Source organism: Dipteris shenzhenensis, chromosome 23 (assembly GCF_047967505.1).
Source record: "Dipteris shenzhenensis isolate YYH24624 ecotype China chromosome 23, Dip_SZ_1.0, whole genome shotgun sequence".
Taxonomy (NCBI): domain Eukaryota; kingdom Viridiplantae; phylum Streptophyta; class Polypodiopsida; order Gleicheniales; family Dipteridaceae; genus Dipteris; species Dipteris shenzhenensis.
In genome coordinates this window covers 7,255,623-7,274,342 of record NC_141618.1, presented here as the reverse complement: position 1 = coordinate 7,274,342, position 18,720 = coordinate 7,255,623, and the positions used below count along the sequence as shown (strand labels likewise).

The 18,720-nt window shown below is 42.0% G+C and overlaps 1 protein-coding gene across 2 annotated transcripts in view; it reads left to right on the top strand.

The window, feature by feature from the left end:
• LOC147886935 (protein ENHANCED DISEASE RESISTANCE 2-like) overlaps positions 1 to 18,720 on the top strand; it is a 137,165-nt gene that overhangs the window by 52,851 nt on the left and 65,594 nt on the right. For both annotated transcript variants that reach the window (XM_087394851.1, XM_087394849.1), the window contains exons 3-13: positions 834 to 887; positions 1,205 to 1,270; positions 1,431 to 1,537; positions 1,914 to 1,978; positions 2,167 to 2,286; positions 2,412 to 2,449; positions 2,817 to 2,917; positions 3,082 to 3,177; positions 10,689 to 10,753; positions 10,858 to 10,929; positions 11,260 to 11,418. In XM_087394851.1, the coding sequence (XP_087250977.1) occupies positions 834 to 887; positions 1,205 to 1,270; positions 1,431 to 1,537; positions 1,914 to 1,978; positions 2,167 to 2,286; positions 2,412 to 2,449; positions 2,817 to 2,917; positions 3,082 to 3,177; positions 10,689 to 10,753; positions 10,858 to 10,929; positions 11,260 to 11,418 (943 nt within the window). The remainder of the gene's footprint in view (positions 1 to 833; positions 888 to 1,204; positions 1,271 to 1,430; positions 1,538 to 1,913; positions 1,979 to 2,166; positions 2,287 to 2,411; positions 2,450 to 2,816; positions 2,918 to 3,081; positions 3,178 to 10,688; positions 10,754 to 10,857; positions 10,930 to 11,259; positions 11,419 to 18,720) is intronic.

Here is an 18,720-nt window from a genome sequence, read left to right as displayed (position 1 = left end):
CTCAAAGACGGATAGCTTCACCTCTTTGTCCAAGATGTCACCTTACTTCTGAGAGTATTCCGCATCTACTGTGGTCTTGTTCACATTCCAGAAACCTTCTAGACAGAATTTCCTATTTCTTATCTCTCAGATTTCCAGCACACAGGTTCTACAGGTTTTTCTGGAGGTATGGCAAACTATGAGCATCTCTGTCACAGTATTCTCTTTTCTTCCACTAGATTAGATACTGGGCCTTATGGACCCTCTGGTTGCAGCGTAATCAAGCATATCTGAATTCTCCCCTTCAGCATCCATATGAGTTCTTCCGAGCCTCATTGCGGCAATCATTATATGATGCCTTACATGAGGAAGATTTGGATGTCTCTTGTATTCAACTTTTCTTTTACTGCTTCTGATGCATAGGGCTTTGGCTCTCTTTTGAGCACTGCCCAGATGTAAATGAAAGTTTCGTAATATAAGTATCTTGGTTTCACAAAAAAAAAAAAAGTGTGTGAGTGAGTGAGTCTGGCAGGGTGGTTGCGCTTTTCAGATGGGATTTTTCATTGCAATCTGCTGTCTCATAAGCTCTTTGATGTATAAGTCTGTACCCATGGCACAGCAAGCTCGTTGGGTGAGTGTTAAATGCGATGGAGTTATCAGCATTGGAATACTTTGGATTCTAGGGATGGTACCAAAATGATCTCAATTTGTCTCAAAGAAAAGAGAGGGACTGCAATTAAAAAAAAAAAAAACTATGGGTTTGATGAGTAATATCTGAGGAATTCGAAGCATGCATAGTTATGCTGGAACTTTTGCAAATTATTTACCGAAACTGATCCTGTTCTTTCTTGCAGGGAGTTTATGTTCTCTGTGTTTACAACAAGAAAGATAAGTCAAACCAGATAACGGTACTTCACCTCTGTCATAAAATTCAAAAACTAAAGTATGACATCAAACTTTGAATATTATCTGATAACTTCTTTAAAAAAAATCATTTGTTGGCCTTGCCATCAAAGGCAAGCCTTAGTGTTTGTTTTTCCTTTTATGCCTCTATAGTCAAATAGGACTTTTAGACTTACACTCATCCCTTCAATACCTTTAAATGTCCAGACTTTTGATAAGGCCTATGTTCAAACCATCAGTTGTTTTCTTGTCAAATCATTTTGCTGATACTGCCTAGGTCTCATGGGATGACACATTTGATCTGGATATATTCAATCTGCAGATGGCAGCTTTCAAATATAATGAGGCTTGCATGTGGAAAGAATCCATTGAACAAGTGATTGAACAGGTGAACTATTTCTCATCCCCAAATAGCAATTTCAGTTGAGCGCATATTCCGTGGTGATCTGTTGGCCCACAGCTTTGCCTAACAAATGGGAGTAGAATATTTGGTGAGGGACTTTCGAGTTTCATTCAAAAAAATTAGGCTTATAATTGAATCTTGGCAGTATCCACTCTTGCAAATCAACAATGGGAACAATCAAGTCCCTCATGTTGAAACCAAAGGAAACACTGCTTCTGAGAGGACAACTATACCATCTGATGGTGAAAGCCAGTAAGTCTATGTCTATACATCTCAAACTGGTGTCCTTTTCTGCTTTGAAATCCGGGGAATGTTTGGACTGAGTTCAATCTGAGTATGAGTTATGGAGTTTGGTATGTTTTATGGTTGTGAAAGTGGCTGTATGATACAGCTTAATAATGCCATTCTTTGAGAGTTTAGGCCTGGTTCCATTGTTTAAAGCCTTGAAACTGGCTAATTGCTGACCAGGATGATGGGATTTTTTACGTTGCATACTTTGTGGACATTCTTCTCCCCAGGCCTGGAAGAATGGGCTGATCTTATATTTCTTTAGATGGAGGAAAACGTGTTGTCTCTGATTGCCATTTTCCCTTTAACAATGCTAAATGTGGTATTAATATTTGTGAAGGGGCCTTACTGCACAAGAAGATGAGAAGCAGCTAAACTTTGCCCAGACCAGGGATTCTGGAAATGGTACGAAAAAAATATAATGCCTGTATATGTTCAAATGTTTCAGATGCAGGCAGTTCTGTGTCATTCTGGAAGGAGGAGTTTGGACTTTGGAGAGAAGGATAGCTAAATTCATTTCCCATTGTTCTATTTGTCATTCTCTAGGCCACGCTATTATAAGTAATTGCTGCAGCGGTGATTTGATCTGGCAGGTCTTTGGGATGTATCTCTGGACATGAGCAATGGAGCAGATCCGAGGTTTGCCTATCCAACATTATCTGAAATAAGTGGTGGATCTAGAAGGCATTGGCGGCTGGTCCGATGCCAGAATGGTGATTTTGTTGCTTCATAATTTGAATACTGTCATGATTGGAACATGTTAGGTTTGAGTTCTTCTACAGATGTTTGGATGCTACTTAGTGCAGTCTCTCATATTAATACTTTCTGCAAGTTGCAGGGTTACGGATATTTGAAGAAATTCCAGATGATTATAGTGTAAGCTACTGAACTTTCCTTTTAAAATGGCTGTAGTGTTGGATCTGGCTCCTCAAACAGCATATAGAGGACCGTCAATTTGATACTGCGTTGTATACCTATTTTTTCTCCATGATTCAGATATTAGTATTTGTTCTTCTGTATGGATGCCCACTTGGTGGTCCCACCCATTCACGTTTCTTCTCATTGTATCTGTTTTTTGAGTCTCATACACCCTTTGGTCTTTTGAAGACTTTAATAAACTCTCTCTCTCTTTCTTCCTAATGTAAGGGATGCCATTCTGCTTTCATTTCTTGTGCTTCTTCAAGCCGCTGGTTACGTTCTAGAGGAAAGGCTGGATGCATGCTAAGAAAGCCCAGGGCTGCAGTTGCAGGGTTATACCAGGGCGATGAAGGCAGTTGGTGTGGTAGAGGCGAAATGTGAGGACATATTTTCTTTGGTCATGGGAATGGATGATATCCGGAACGAGTGAGTCAAACTGAGTTCTCTCTCTTTCATGTTGAGGTTTGTCAATGAGAGGGGACTGGTTTACATTGATAAGATAAGCAATTCGAAGTGCTTTTGGAGTCTGGTCAGTTTCTTGAAATTTCAAACACCATTAGCAATTGGATGCCAATTCTTTGAAGTTGCAGATGGGACAGCACGTTTCACAATGGGTTGTTGGTAGAGGAAGTGAATGGGCACACAGCAGTTTTGTACCACCGTCTGCAGCTGGATTGGTGTAGCTGGTAAGTATCCATGGGATCAGTCTGTATGCAATTGTTCCTTAAATTTCTTAGACAGAGTACTCAAACTCTGCCCTTATGTCTCTCCAAATGGTTGGTAAGGTGGCTTCTTTTCAAGCTTTAGAAGCTTACAAAGAGTTATGTACCACAAATGCCTCTTTCACATAGTATTTGAAATACATTCCGGCTTATTGTGCATGATATAAAAATGGATAAATTCAGTGGATGTCTAAAACTAATAGTTTTGATTGAATTTTCTTTTCTTGCGCTCTATCTGAGACTGCGATCACAATCTTTCATGTATTTTCTGGACATCATCAGTTAAGGAAAAGTCTTCAGAGCAGTGACAAGTCTCTCTTGCTTGAAAAGCAAAAGTTATCCTCAACTTCAAGACCGAAGAAATGAGAGATTATTTTCATTCTTTTCACAAAACATTCCATCCACATGCGAGAGTAACTCAAAATCTTTTCTTTTAGCTTCTTAAAGCATGATGTAGAGAAATTTGAAATATCAAAACAAAATGTCGTTCCAAAGTGCAGGATACTTGAACCTGTACACACCAAACATTGTTAGAATTGTATCAAATAGAACAAATTGCAATAAGTTTTAAATTTTTTTTTTAATTTGACCTTTACAGAATTCTTTCAATTGGTTAAGACATTTGCTAACCAGCAAATATGTTGTCCGCTTTCTCTTCGTAAGAGCAACTCTGAATTTCAAACACAGCTATTACGAGTAAATTCATTTTTACGAGTCTTCTAGTACTAAGTGGGATCCATCTAATAGTAAGTCATGTAAGTCTAAGTGGGATCCATCTAATAGTAAATCATGTAAGTCTAGTAGTAAATCATGTCACTTGTTTAGTCCATAGACATTCTTGTACTTAGCTGCTCAGTTGGTGTACAATCTGTATGTTGATCAGTCCCTTTCAGGTAACTTTGGTTGGTGTGTGGTTAGATTTTTCTCATTGAGGTACTTCTTTTCCAGGACACTAATGCGTGCAACCCTAGAAGAGATACTTTCCAAATGGCATTGGCAATGATTGAGTGGAAGTTTCTCCCTCTTTTATTCGTCGTCTACAAGGGATCATACTATCGTGGGCATCCTACATCCCATGTCATGGGTCAGCCACGCAGTCTCAGCCACGTAAACATTTTGCTATGCTAGGGTACAAGTAGCAGCAAGGCCTTGTACAGTTGGTTCTTCCTTTGAATTCTCTCAGCCTCCACTGGTGGCGTCTTCTTTTGTCCTTTCTTTTGCTTCTTTACATGCCTTTGTAGGGCAACCCACCCACTTCATAGTTTGAAGCTTTCAATCCCTCGTTCGAGCATCCTTTGCACTGAAGGATAATATGATCATCAATGGTGGAAAGAAATCAACGATAGGCTTGGCGAACGCTAGGAAACAGAATGAAAAGAGAGAGAACCTACCTGTCTTTCTCCACCAGATCAAATCCCAAGGTGGAGCAATTGGAGAAAAACTGAGGGATAGAGGGCGAGTTGCCAAAATTGCTGTGGCAATCTCTGGGAAGTCAAAGAACACTTGAAAGAAAATTTTGCCCAAAAGTCGAATATCACAACTGGCAATTTTTTCAATTGCTTCTCTATAAAAACAGAGGATAATAGAGGGTACACGTAGCGGAAGCTTCTCAAAGAGTAGAGACTTCATCCATTTCCTCATGGTCCTCACTCGGTGCTCTCTTTCATGAACCTGTTATTGTAAAGTCACCTTTTGTTCATGTCCATGCCGGCGGCCTTCTCTTGGTCTCGCGTAGTCAAGTACACTTCGTTGATGCTTCAAGGTAGCATGGTTTGGTTTTGGAGGCCGCATCCCTCAGAGCTGTGGTTCCTCAATTTGTGCTGGTGTGGTCCATGATCTCCTTCGATCTGTCTTTGGGCCTACTTCAGCCGCATCCATTGGATTCAGTTTTGATGTGTGCTTGTGATATTGGCCTCATTCGCCTCCCATCCCGCCTTCTAGTGCGGGTCTGGTCCACCGTCTTTTGTTCTTGGTTGTTGGCCTCTATTGCCCCTCCGTTGGATTGGTGCTAGCTTTGTTGCTTTGTTGGTTGGTGCTTTGGCCTTTCATCTTCGTTGGTCCCTTCGTCCGTTGCCTCACCACTTTGCCTTTGTTGTTGGTATTTCGTGCCTCCTTCCTCCGCATTCACCTTACCACCTTCGTTCATTGTCCTTTGCCTTTGTCTTTTGTCTTCGATGTTAATGTCGCTTTTCTTTGGCATAGTGAAACCAACGGGGCTCAATGAGAGTCAAACAAGATGTAGACTCAAACAATGACCAAAACTAAGTTTATGCAAGACCACTTGCTTTCGCTAAGGAAAAAAGTAAAGAGCCATTCAGAAAGGAGATTTCTTGGACTCCACCTAATAAATCAAGAGAAGGATATTCATTTTTTAAATGGGACGATTTAAAGAAAGCAAAACAAGGAAAAATGTGTTTTAGGTGCATGGTAGAGACTATTGATACTCTTGATAAATCTCTGTAAAAGCACATGCGTATGGTACAAGCGTTGTTGTTATTGGGTAAGAAGTGGAGGTTTATCGCCAGGATAGTATCCACAGGTGTGGCTTGTCCTTAGCAATGTGAAAGTGCATATTTGGAATGCATGCAAACATAAGAGAGCATAAAGTATGCCCATAATTTCTCAAACTATGCATTAGTTAAGAAATTAATTTGCGTGAAACCCCAAGTGTATATAAGTATGCTGTATCTTTAGCTAAGAGCAAGGAGGACAAAGTTTTGGGACACATTCTATTTGGTGTCAAAGTGGAGATCCAAGGGTACAACGATGTCCAACATTTCTAACTCTATGCATGTTGATAGGATAGAAGTCGTTCTTGGAAGGGAATGGCTCTATAGCCCATCAATATGTTATAGAGAGTTATCTCAATAACTCAATCATGTTTGAAAAAGAGAGCAAGGTCCAGATTCAAGGCACACATGATATACCAAACTCTCCTCTTATTTATTTGAAAAATCTTGAACGTTGATTTTATCATGCTATTGAAAAGGAAAAGGATTTTTCAAGTTTTGGCAAGTTTCCCTTGATATGTTATTAGATTGAATTTAAAGATGTTTTTCCAAATGATTTGCTTGTGATTTTGTCTCTAAAGCGAGATGTAGATCATAGTATAGAAATATTTCCTGCATCTACCCTTGTTTGTAAAGCCCCTTATAGGCCTAGTAAAACTGAAGAGGAGGTTGAAAACAATTAGTTGAATATCTTAGAAAAGGTCAAATTCATCCTTATAGGCTTCACCAACTCCATTGTGATGGTTCTATGCACCTACGCATAGATTATCGGGCATTGATTAACTCACAAAAGAATGAATACCCAATGCCTCACATTTATGAGCTCTTTGACTAGTTGCAAGGAGTAAAATATCTTATGAAATTCAAGTTAAGCTCGAGATATCATCAAGTATCTATTAGGTGCAAAGGATGTGTCGAAGACAAACTTTTGAACTTGGTATGGGCATTATGAGTTCAAAGTAATGCCATTTGATGTAAGGAATGCTCCAATTACGTTAATCACATTTATGAACAATCATAGAGGATATGCTTAGAGCATATGCAAGTCAATGACAAACTAATCATATTATGCCATTTGATGTAAGGAATGCTCCAATTACGTTAATCACATTTATGAACATTCATAGAGGATATGCTTAGAGCATATGCAAGTCAATGACAAACTAATTGGATGAGTATCTACTCATAATAGATGTTGCATATAACAATGCCAAGCTTTAGTCTATTCATGAGATGATGTATGGATTTCAACCAAAAAGTAGAACTACAATGGGCCTCTAAAAGCAAAAGATTCTGGTAGCTAGTGATTTTTCCAAAAATAGCATTGAAAGGAGTTAGCCATAGGGTAAGAAGTTATGTAGATCCATACTGTAGAAAGGTCAAATTTGCAAAAGAGGAGAGTGTATCTCAAAGTATCGGAATCTTCAAAAACTTGAAATAGGTAAATGTTCAAAGTTATCTCCTAAGTATTGTGGACATTCCTAATCCTTAAGAGAATTGGCATACTTACAAACTAGCTCTAGTAGAAGGATGAAGAGTTCATGCCATTTTTTATATAAGTAGACTTTAACTAAAGTTGGGTGATAATGATAATTTGGTCTATGAAGAAGTCCTAGTTGGGTGATAATGATAATTTGATCTATGAAGAAGTCCTAGTTGAACTCATTGAACCATCATCTTTTACTGCATGATCGAGAAAGAATTTTGGATAGACAAGAAAAAAGAATAAGACACAACATATTGAGTCTCTAGCTAAGTGGAAAGGTAGACCAGAAGAGAGTTCAGAGAAAGAATTTTGGATAGACAAGAAAAAAGAATAAGACACAACATATTGAGTCTCTAGCTAAGTGGAAAGGTAGACCAGAAGAGAGTTCAACGTTGGAGAAGGGAAGCGATCTCTAAAGAAGGTTTTTTGTTTTTGGTTTTTGTAAAATATTTCTTAAGGGGAAGGGAATGCTATGTCAACTATAATACTAAGGCTGCGGGAGCCATGAAGGCTTGCAATGTCTAAGGCGTGGGACAGTACATGACGGGATCATCAGATAATGGTTTACCACCAAAGATAAAAGGGTGGGGCCTTTATGGCATCCACAAGGAGTTCTACATATAGGCATTGAGCGTGGGGGAGGATTTGAGAATGGAACCCAATTGAGGAAGAGATCACTTGGGAATACTATCGTTGCAGAAGAAAGGGGCAAGTTGGGTTCATGGGGTCCTATGGTTGGGTGGTAAAGAGAAGATCCTTTCTTATAGTTAAAATGGTGCAATCTGCCCTTGCTCTGTTGAGCAAAAGAGCTAGTCTGCCTGTCCGTACCCCGTCCATGGGCTGTAAAGGGGAGGGGTCACACCCTTGTCTCCATCACATCTTAGACACTTACTCTCATCAGCCAAGTGACCTCAAGTGTGTGCTCATCATCTGCAGCAGATTGTCCATCACTGCTCCCAATTTAGGAGATTGCTAGGAGGTTATGGACATCCAGGACAAAGGAGAGCATGGCTATGTGTTGTATTGCATTCAAGCTTCTATTTCACCCTTATTAGCTAACCCATGTTGTCAAATCCCCCCCCGCCCCCTTGCACTCATCATGCCCAAAAATGAAAACAATTTGTGCACTGTATCACAAGTGCACATGCTTCATTCATTAGAAGCCAAAGTTATTGGTGTTAGAGAAGCTCTACACACAGCCGCATGTCAATCCTACCTCTACAGATTCAAATCTACAAACAACCATTGAGTAAGGACTGTCCACAAAGTGCTTGTATAATAAAGATTGTAAGCTTTGTGGTGTGGGTTTCTTGCATGTGGAGGGTCAAAGGCTCTTCGTTGACAACCAAACCTTGGTACAATACGAGGGATTCGTGTGCTGAAAGGAGAGCTTTTATTGCAAAAATAAAAAGTAATTCAACCTCTTAAGCAATGATTGCTAGCATTCTTGGGAGAAAATTCTCACGCACCTTTCACTTAATATCTTTATAGAGATACTTGGAGAAGACATGGTCACACTTTTTATGAATTTCCTGATCTTTTTTCATGGGCACACTTTTTGTGACTTCTCTGATCCAAATTATTTGGCATAGATGGAGACAAGGTGGTTATGAACATTCATGGTGAGATAATAGGGCGTTGATGCTCTCTCTCATGGAGGCGATTCTACTCAGCACTATACGTGCTTGTATTTTGTTTTCTTTGGATGAATTGATTCTAATTTGTGATTCTCTTTCCTGCTGGATATTACTCTATTTAAATAGTTTCTATGAGTTGATTGTTTTTAAGTGATCAAACGCTTCCATAACTAGTAATATTAAGGATGAATATGAGTTAACTAACAATGTTCTGAAGAGGACTACTTTTTGATTAGCCTTCTCCTTTAGTGCTAGCCTTTTTCACAGCTGAATCTGCCCTTCACCTCTGGAGTGCTGACAGAAACTCAGTAGGAAGACCGTTGTATAAATGGATGCTGAAGTATGTGTGGGTGTGTGGATTTGTATGTATGAGAGCATATTGTCTTCCTATTTTCCTACCATGTTGAACCCCATTACAGAATCTCCATGTAGTTGTCTCTTTTTAATATTAAAATAAGCTCTAATTTCCCAAGGTTCAATCCAGAACATTATTAGTTATAAATCTAGATGAATCCAAGAACGTGCCCAAACTCATCCTCTAAAAACACAGCACATAATGCAGTTTCAATCTCTTGATAGTCACTCCTAAGGTTGAAAACCATCACGCATAGCAAGGACTAGCTTCTATGACATCCCCATTGACGTCATGAGTGCCAACAGTGGGTGTATGACCTTAAGTCATCATGTCCTAATTTACGATGCACCCCTTGAAGGGTAAGGACTGTTGATATAACCCTATATGAGCTAGGCTCAGGGCATGCCAGATGTATCTGGGACCTATATTGATCCAGAGATATGGGCATAGTCTGAATCAGTGGTTGGTACAAACAACTTGAGACCTAGATCAAAGCTAGGTGCACGAAATCTAGTTTTCTTGAGAAGGGCTTGTTGTGAAAAGAAGGCTTCTCGTATAGTTCCAAGTGGAGGACTGATTGTTTAGGGATCTTGGGTAGTGTTCTCTTCCAAGCATAGACGTAATGGGCCTGGGAGTAGTCAGCTCTTGGTTGTGGGCTTTTGTGGTATGGGAGGCAGATCATGGCCGAGAAAGATGGAAGGCTTGAGGGTGGTTCCTGTATCTAGAACCTATGGCTGGGTGGTAGTCACTAGCTCCCTACCTCATTAGATATCTTATAACATAGCGTATCCTCTATTGGTAGACACGCGTCTAGGTTTCCTTGCTGTGATTCTCTCTCGTGTGTAGCTCAGGATGCTGCATTCATGTTGTAAAGTAGCGTGATTGATTCCAACTCAAGCTAGTTACATCAGGTAAGGGATCTAGCGGCAAAAATCAGATTGTAGAGATTCTTGAGATGGAAGACCATGCATTTTGACCATGTTGCCATTATGCACATTGTCCCTCTTGCGTCCCTGCTATTTTCATGTTCTATTGCACTTCACATAAGATACGGATTCCTCTTTGTTGCTTTTTGCACTAGGTGGGGGACAATTAGGCTCTCCCTTGGGTCTTTGTTCTTTCTATGTCTCAATAGACATAGATGTTAACTCTCTCTCCTTCTCTGTCACTCACTTGCTAATGTGTAAATAATTATTCTACTTTACTTGTCTTTAGATTTGAAAGAGATTGACATGTATTGCAAAATTTAATGTGTGTCATTTAGATGCTAGAAGGGTTATACCATCGTGCTCAATTGAAGTTATGACATGTTATATTTTGCCACTGTTTTTTTTTTCATAGTTAGTGTTTCCCTGTGCTTTTAGAGTATTCTATTGCTATCAGTTTTGGTTGTGATGAGAAACTCTTGCATCATAAATTGCTTTAAGAGTTACGGTTTACTTCTTTGGTTTGATAGAATTATCCGCGTTTGTGCTTGTGATTTGTAGGTTAGTATGGCCTCGTGATTTGTGCTATGTAAGATATTGGCGACGCAATGAGGATGGGAGCTATGGTATGGACGTAAAAGTATCCCATGTTTACTCAATTTCCTCCTGTACAGTTTTTGGGTAGCTATGGTCGGGAGTCCTATTGATGCACTTCCAAATTGCATTGCAGTTGTTGTGTTCCGCTCAAAAGAGCATCCACATTGTCCTCCTCAGCCTGGCTGTGTACGTGCAGAGATTGAGAGTATGTATCGAAATCTTTTTAACAAAAGCTGAGCCATGTGAAGGTGTAGTTGAGTTTGGCTCTTAATATGTCAACTCCTTCATTTTGCCAATTTGTCTGCATGCGAATATGTCAAAAGTATGTATGCATGATTTTGTTGTTTAAAAAAGGTTAAAGCCGAGAGACATGAATGAGGAGAACAAGTATTCTGCAGTAACTCTAGGCCTTCAATTTATTTCCACGCTTATTCATTTTACATGGTTCCTTCCATAATTTATTTGTTTATTTAAATCTGCTAGATATATTTGAAAATATAACATGAGGAACATATCATCTTTGCCATGGTGTCAGGCGGCTTCACAATTTCGCCATTAAAACGACGTGTAGGCTCAGGAGGGCATCGAGCTAGAGTCGAGCACCAAATCCATATTGATTTGCAAGGATGGGGTGTTGGGTATCTCCCATTCTATCAACACCATTGTTTGTTACAGATGCTCAATAGTGTTGCTGGTAAAACTTTGGTCTTTCTCTTAGACGTGATCATTTTCTACAAGATCTTGCCAATAACGTATGAACTGTTCTTGAAAACTTTTTAATTCGTAGGATGGTCAATGTGATGAAAAAATAGAATCATCAATCCTAAAAATTAGTATCAGTTGTATGCTTTTGTTTTGGCATAATGCATTTTTTTTGAGAGAGCATTATTGATATTCCATGATTTTTGCAAATTTTCCATTGATATCTAACTAAACAAAATGGAACGTGGAGTTTCTAAAGCATACTTTCATCGAACTTTATATTGATCTTTGATTTATAGGAACATGTCCAAAGATGGATTATGAACCTTATTGAGAATGGATGGCTTGATTCTGAGAGCAGTGTAGTTAAAAAGATGTTAGTAATATACAACTGAAGTTTATCACCAATCTATAGGATTAAAATTACTCGAGTATCTCTTGATTGTAGTATTTATAGTTAGTTTACACTAGTTTAACACCAGCTTATTGCTGATTAAAAAAGCTGTGAGGTTCTAATAGTTGAAAGCAAAGAAATAGAATGGGCAAGTGTGCCATCATTGGATTAAAAAAGATGTGAGATGTCTAATAGTTGAAAGCAAAGAAATAGAATGGGCAAGTGTGCCATCATGATTGGATTAATTTGAGCATCAGGTGTGAGCAAGTACTTGTGTGTGTGTGTGTGTGTGAGAAAGAAAGAAAGAAAGAAAGAAAGAAATTTTATTAGAGTCTTCGGAAGACCGATGGGTCTATGAGACTAAAAGAAAACCTGATACAAATCACAGTAAGGGTGGAGCTACTGGTACGAGCATCATCACCCGTGCTGAATCCTAAGTTTGATCATACATAATAAAATACATCTGGATGTAACAATGAAAAGAAAAGGATTGGAGCAAAGCGGAATCCTCCGTATGTCATGTCGCCCTGGCTGGTGCATAGCCGGTGATGCATAGTTACCAGTCGAAACGGAAACGGAAAAAACGGAAGAAACGGAGTTTCCGGGCCCCGCCGAAACGGAAACGGAAGAAACGGCAATATGATACAATTTATGTATAAAATTTTATTTTTTATACATAATATAATTATCAATAGAGTGCAATTTGCAAATCATACATAATACAATTATCTATACTTAAAGCTTCAGCCTTCAAGCATCAATGCATCATTCATACTTCTTGGAGCCAGTGCCTCCTTTATAACTATCTAGGAGGGAGACATGGACCCAATAAGCATCTCTCGGCATTGAGGAGGATGGAGAGGTGAGAAGGAGGATGGAGAGGTCACAAGTGAGAAAGGATGGAGAGGTAGAAGGAGGATGGAGAGCTCAGAGGTAAAAGAGGATGGAGAGGTGGAAGGAGCCTGGAGGATCAGAGCCTAGAGGTAGAAGTGAAGGAGGATGGAGAGGTTACAGGTAAGATTAAAGAGAGGATGGAGAGAAGAAGGATGGAGGGATGGAGAGCAGGCTGCCAAGCTGCAGCTTTTGCAGGATGGAGAAGATGGAGCAAAGGATGAAGAGGATGGAGAGAGAAGGATGGAGGTCCGAGGAAAACGGGATGGAGAGTCCAAGAGCAAAGGATGGAGGGATGGAGAGAGCTTAGAGAAGGTGGAGAGAGCAACAAGGATGCACAGGAGGAGTGCGATCGGTGGGAGGCGGCGAAAAATGGAGCTAGGCGGCGAAATCACGACTTTTGGGATTTAGGGCAAAAACAGGTTTTACGAAACGGCGTTTCTTCAAGAAACGCCGTTTCCGTTTCGCCGTTTCCGTTTCCAGCCACGAAACGGCCGTTTCGTGCAACTATGCGGTGATGGGACGCTAGTGCCCGTCAAGGGGTGCCGTGCGACGGTCTCCTGGACGAGGCTTGACGCAAGACCAGAACAACCGTGACTCCCGTGGGACGTATCTCGGGTCTAAACAATGATGGGAGGTCCCCCAGAGTGATTTGTGTGTCTCGTCGATGTCTCGTGTGTTGTGCTGCGATCGTCGGGTTGGGGTCTCTGTCACGTCTGCAGCTAGAGACTGGACGATCAATGTCACTCGATGGGAAGAACTCTGTGATCCTACTGTGAGAGGTGTTTGATGATGTGGCCAAGCCCCGTCGCCTGAGTAAGTACTCTCTATGTCGGACTCCCTCGTGAATCCTGCTTCTTTCGACGTACGAGATGTCGGTACTTGGGTACCGTGTCTTGTGTGCTCAGGAGGTGGCATCTGGTTTCAAGTCGGAGTTGTCGGCGATATGCCTTGCACTCCGCATCGTACCAATTGTTGCAGGGTACAGAACCAAGAGTTGGTGGTCTAGTGGACCGTGTGGTGTGGGGAAAGATTTGGAGGGCAGCCTCATGAAGTGTGCGACTAATCAGGGCAGCACGGTCCTCTATGAGTGGTATGTGATCGATGTAGGTTAGGAGTCTGTTTAGTCATCCAGAGTAGGCCGGTGAGAGGCTGTGATCAAAGTGTATGTCGTGGTAGGTGTCGTGCTTCCTATGTGGGGTGTGTGTGGTGTGGCTAAGCATGGGGTGGCGATAGTGAAGAATAGGTATGTGTGATCAGCTCCTGGAGGGAGTGGTGCTACGGTGAAGTCAGGTGATACATGAAGTGAAGGCAGGGGATCCCATGATGTAATCAACTACACTAGTGCCCCCCCCATGTCGGAAGCAAGTAAAACCACCTGAGGAGGGCCATAGGTTGAGCCCATTGTAGATGATGAGATCATGCATCCTGCCCAAATCAAGGAGCGCGTGTCCATATGGTGTAACAGGCCTGTGTCGGTCCGATGAGGTCCTGGTCATACCTGCTCCGTCTAGGTCCATGTCTGGTAGCATGATAGAGTCGTCTGGGAAGTCCAGGAGTGGTGCTTGTCACGTACTCATTCTGGCGTTGAAGTCCCCAACAAGGAGAACTTCCCCGCGGGCTGAAAGGTGTGGGATATCTTGTGTAAGGGTGCATATGGCGATGTCTCACCCTCTTCTCGTGCCACTCTGGCGAAGTGGGATGTGTCTGGCGGGAAGTAGCATATTGCTATGAAAAGGTCACGGGTGTCTGTGCGTCGGATCCAGATCCACATGAATCGGGAGTGTGCGTCCTTCCTCTCAATGGAGATGGCTCCAGCGAGGGAAGACCTGTACAATACTGTGACCCTGCCTGGCTCCTCTATCCCTTGTCTCATCCTTGAAGGCTGACTCCCATGTGTAGCCACCTGCATGATTGCAAGCCTATAGCCACTCCCATGGAGCCGGGGCTGAAGCTTACTATGTATGATGCAGGTGAATTAGTGTGTGTCACACTTTATAGCCAGGCTGTTGGATGCCTCATTTATTTGTGCAATACTAGGCCCGATATTGAGTATGGAGTATCTCAGGTGAGTTGATATTCCACAGCCCAAAGACAAATTATTGGCAGGCTGTAAAACACATCTTCCGTTATTTGCAAGGCACAAAGTCTTATGGCTTGATGTTTCCCAGGGGGGGTGACTTGCAGATGCATGCTTACGGTGATTCAGATCGGGTTGGAGACTATGATACCGGGCAGTCCACTAGTGGTAATTGTTTCTTTTTGGGCAAAGCTTGCATTTCTTGGCTGAGCAAGAAGCAATCTACATTGGCTACTTGCTTATGTGAAGCTTAGTACAGGGCAGCTTTCACAACGACAGTTGAATGTGTTTGGCTGAGTACAGTTCACTCTCTTGCTCACTCTTGCTCTCCTTTTGTTCGCATAGGATTGGTCTCCTCCACCTGAGAGCCCCCATATGAGAGTGCATTGGGGGGGTGGACCATAGAGTAGTAACAGGCATGGGGTTGTGAGTAGAGAGTGAGTGAGAGAGAGCAAGAGAGAGTGTGAGAGCTGGAAGCTTGGAAGCTGAAAGCTTAGTTGCAATAGAAGAGTGTGAGAGTACCACACACTGAAGGAAAGATAAGGTTTTCTCCTAGTGACAAAACCTTAGTAGTCACTAACCATAGTTAGTGAACTAACTGCGGTTAGGGGGAAAAACCTCTTACATTGGTCACTGCTGAATTATATCTATAATTCTAACACCCCCCTGCAGTGCCAATGTCATGTACAAGGCTGATCAATCACCAAACGGATATAAGTTCAGGGCACTGCGAAATGCCTGAAACTTTTCACGTGGTAGTGCTTTGGTGAAAATATCTGCAACGTTGTCATGTGTGGACACAAAGATCATACTGATCTCTCCTGCATGTAACTTCTCTCTGACGTAGTGATAGTGAACCTCGATGTGTTTCGTGCGAGCATGAAACACTGGATTCTTTGCCACTGCAATGGCACTCTGACTATCAGTGAGAATTGGAGAGGGACCCTCCAAAGACAGATGAAGATCAGCAAATAGACGTCGCAGCCAGACACATTCAACTGTTGCTGTGAAAGCTGCCCTTTACTCAGCTTCACATGATGAGGTAGCCACTGTAGATTGTTTCTTGCTCAGCCATGAAATGCAAGATTTACCCAAAAAGAAACAATTGCCACTAGTGGACTGCCTAGTGTCATAATCACCAGCCCAATCTGAATCACTGTAGGCATGCATTTGCAAGTCACCCCCCCTGGGAAATAGTAAGCCAAAAGACTTTGTGCCCTGCAAATAACGGAAGATGCGCTTAGCGGCCTGCCAATGCATAGTTTTTGGGCTGTGCATGTACCTGCTCACCTGAGATACTGCAAACTGAATATCAGGTCTAGTGTTGCAGAGATATATGAGGCATCCAATAGCCTGACTGTAAAGTGTGGCATCAACTGATTCTCCTGCATCATGCATTGTGAGTTTCAGCCTCGGTTCCATAGGAGTGGCTATGGGCTTACACTCTTGCACGTTAAATCTGTCCAAGAGTTTCTGAACATACTTGGATTGAGACATAACAGCCCCTTGCTAGTCAAAAAGGCATGTATCTTGGCATACCATGCACGAGGGGCCTGTTTCAGCCCATATAAAGCTTTGTTGAGCTTGCACACTTGAAGTGCATTTGCTGTAATTTCAAAGCCCGGAGGTGGTTTGACATACACCTCTTCCAGCAAGTCCCCATTTAAGAAGGCTGTTTTTATGTCCAACTGATGAACATTCCACTCAAAATGTGCAGCCATTGCAAGTACTGATCGGATGGTGGTCATCCGGGATGTAGGAGCGAATGTCTCCTCATAATCTATGCCCTTTTTCTGAGCATAGCCCTTAGCAACCAGCTTGGCCTTATATCTGTCAATGGAGAATCTGGCTTCCGTTTGACTTTGAATACCCATCGTGTGCCAATGGCATGTTTACCCTATGGCAAGTCCACAACATCCCAAGTCTGATTTTTTGCAATGGACTGCAACTCATCGTGCATGGCATTCATCCAATGCACATTATCCTTTGCCTCTTCGAATGTGGCAGGCTCTTCCTCATCAAGGAGAGTACCTGCATATGCTGATTCCACTGAATTAGCACCTTCCATGTGCCTTGCTGCACTGCGAGTCCTGCCAGATAACGGAGCATCAAGTTTACTCTCCCTGAGAGTCTGTAACAGCCAGTTTGGGACTGTTTTTGCTGCATGTATGTCTGCAATTTCTTGCTGCACCACCTGTTCCACTGCCTGTGGATGGGGCAAGACATCTTGTGGCGGAACTGAAGCATCTAGAGGTTGCTGTAAATTCTGATTTGGATCAGAAAAATCAGCAGGGGAACCCAAAGCAATGGGTAGCAACCCCTCAAAGACATCCTCTGAAGACGAAGGCATTTGAAAATCAGCCTGAGTGTGAGCTGAATTTTCAGAAAATATCACATCTCTACTTACTATGATTTTGCGTGTAGCAGGATTGTAGAGACGGTACCCCTTGCTTTATGCATTGTACCCAAGAAATATGCATTTGATGGCTTTATCTGACAATTTGTGCCTAAATTCAACTGACACATGTGCATAGGCAAGGCATCCAAAGACTCGGAAGTGATCCACTGAAGGCTTCCTGTCATTCCAGACCTCAAAAGGAGTTTTTGTTTTTAAAGCCTTAGTGGGAGCCCTGTTCAAAATGTAATTGGCACACATCAAACCCTCTAGCCATAATTTATGAGGCATGTGTTTGCTTTTCAGCATACATCTGTCCATCTCCATGAGGGTTCTATTTTTCCTCTCAGCTTTGCCATTTTGCTGAGGGGTCAGCCTGACTGTGAGCTGATGCACAATACCCTTGCCCTTGAGAAAAGCATCAAATTCTGCAGATAGGTATTCCCCACCTCTATCCGTGCGCAGTGTCTGTATCTTGAGTCCGGTTTCATTTTCAACCATGGCTGAAAAGTGTTTAAACACCGTGAACACTTCAGATTTCTTTTTCAGCCCATAAACCCAAGTAAAATTGGAGTAGTCATCAATAAATGTAACGAAGTAGAGATGACCACCCAACGACGGAGTCCTCATGGGACCACAGACATCACTGTGTATAAGCTGCAATTTGCGGACAGCTTTAACTGAACCATCCTTCTTGAAGGGGAATCTATGCATCTTACCTAAAATGCACCCTTCACAGGCATGTGGAGGAGGTATCTTAAGAGGTGGCAATGCATCAACCATTGAAAACTTTTGAAGTGTCATCAAGCTGTTGTAATGCATGTGGCCATATCTGGCATGCCATAATTCTGCATTTTGCATGGCAGCTGTAGGGGTAGACACTGCCAGCGCATGGGCTGCTCTTTTCTCTAAAATATCAAGCTGAAAAGCCCACGCAGCAGAGTACCAGATAACCTTAAGGCATAGTCAGCTTCCCTGTCTCGGACAGCACATTTGTCATCCTCAAAGATGACCTGAAATCCTCCTCTGTTAAGAGTGGACACTGAAAGGAGATTTTTGGTTATGCCAAGCACATATAAGACATCTGAAAGTCTGAAAATTGAGCCATCAATGGCAGTGAGCTCAACCTCTCCTGTGCCACGTACTGAATATGACGAGTTGTTGGCACAAGTGACTTTCTTACCAACGGGAGGTGGATGCAAGGAAGTAAAAAGACACTTCCTAGAAGTGATGTGCTTGGATGCACCGCTGTCAAAATACCATGTGTTCAGTGTTTCATTAACACTGAAAGCAGATGCATCTGTAGAAGAGTCAGAGCTACAAGTCAAAAATGCATATGTATCATCACTGCAAGAGGCTGTACTATCCCGAGCATCTGGAACAGCCAACCTAGAATCTGAAATGCAAGATAAAGAGGCATGATCCTGTCCAACAAAGTTGGCTGCAGCATCCCCACTGTCAGATGCATGAGGGGCTGAATCTGAAACAGCCATACCTGAGCTGTTTTTCTTTTCTTTTGCAAGCCTTTTCCTGC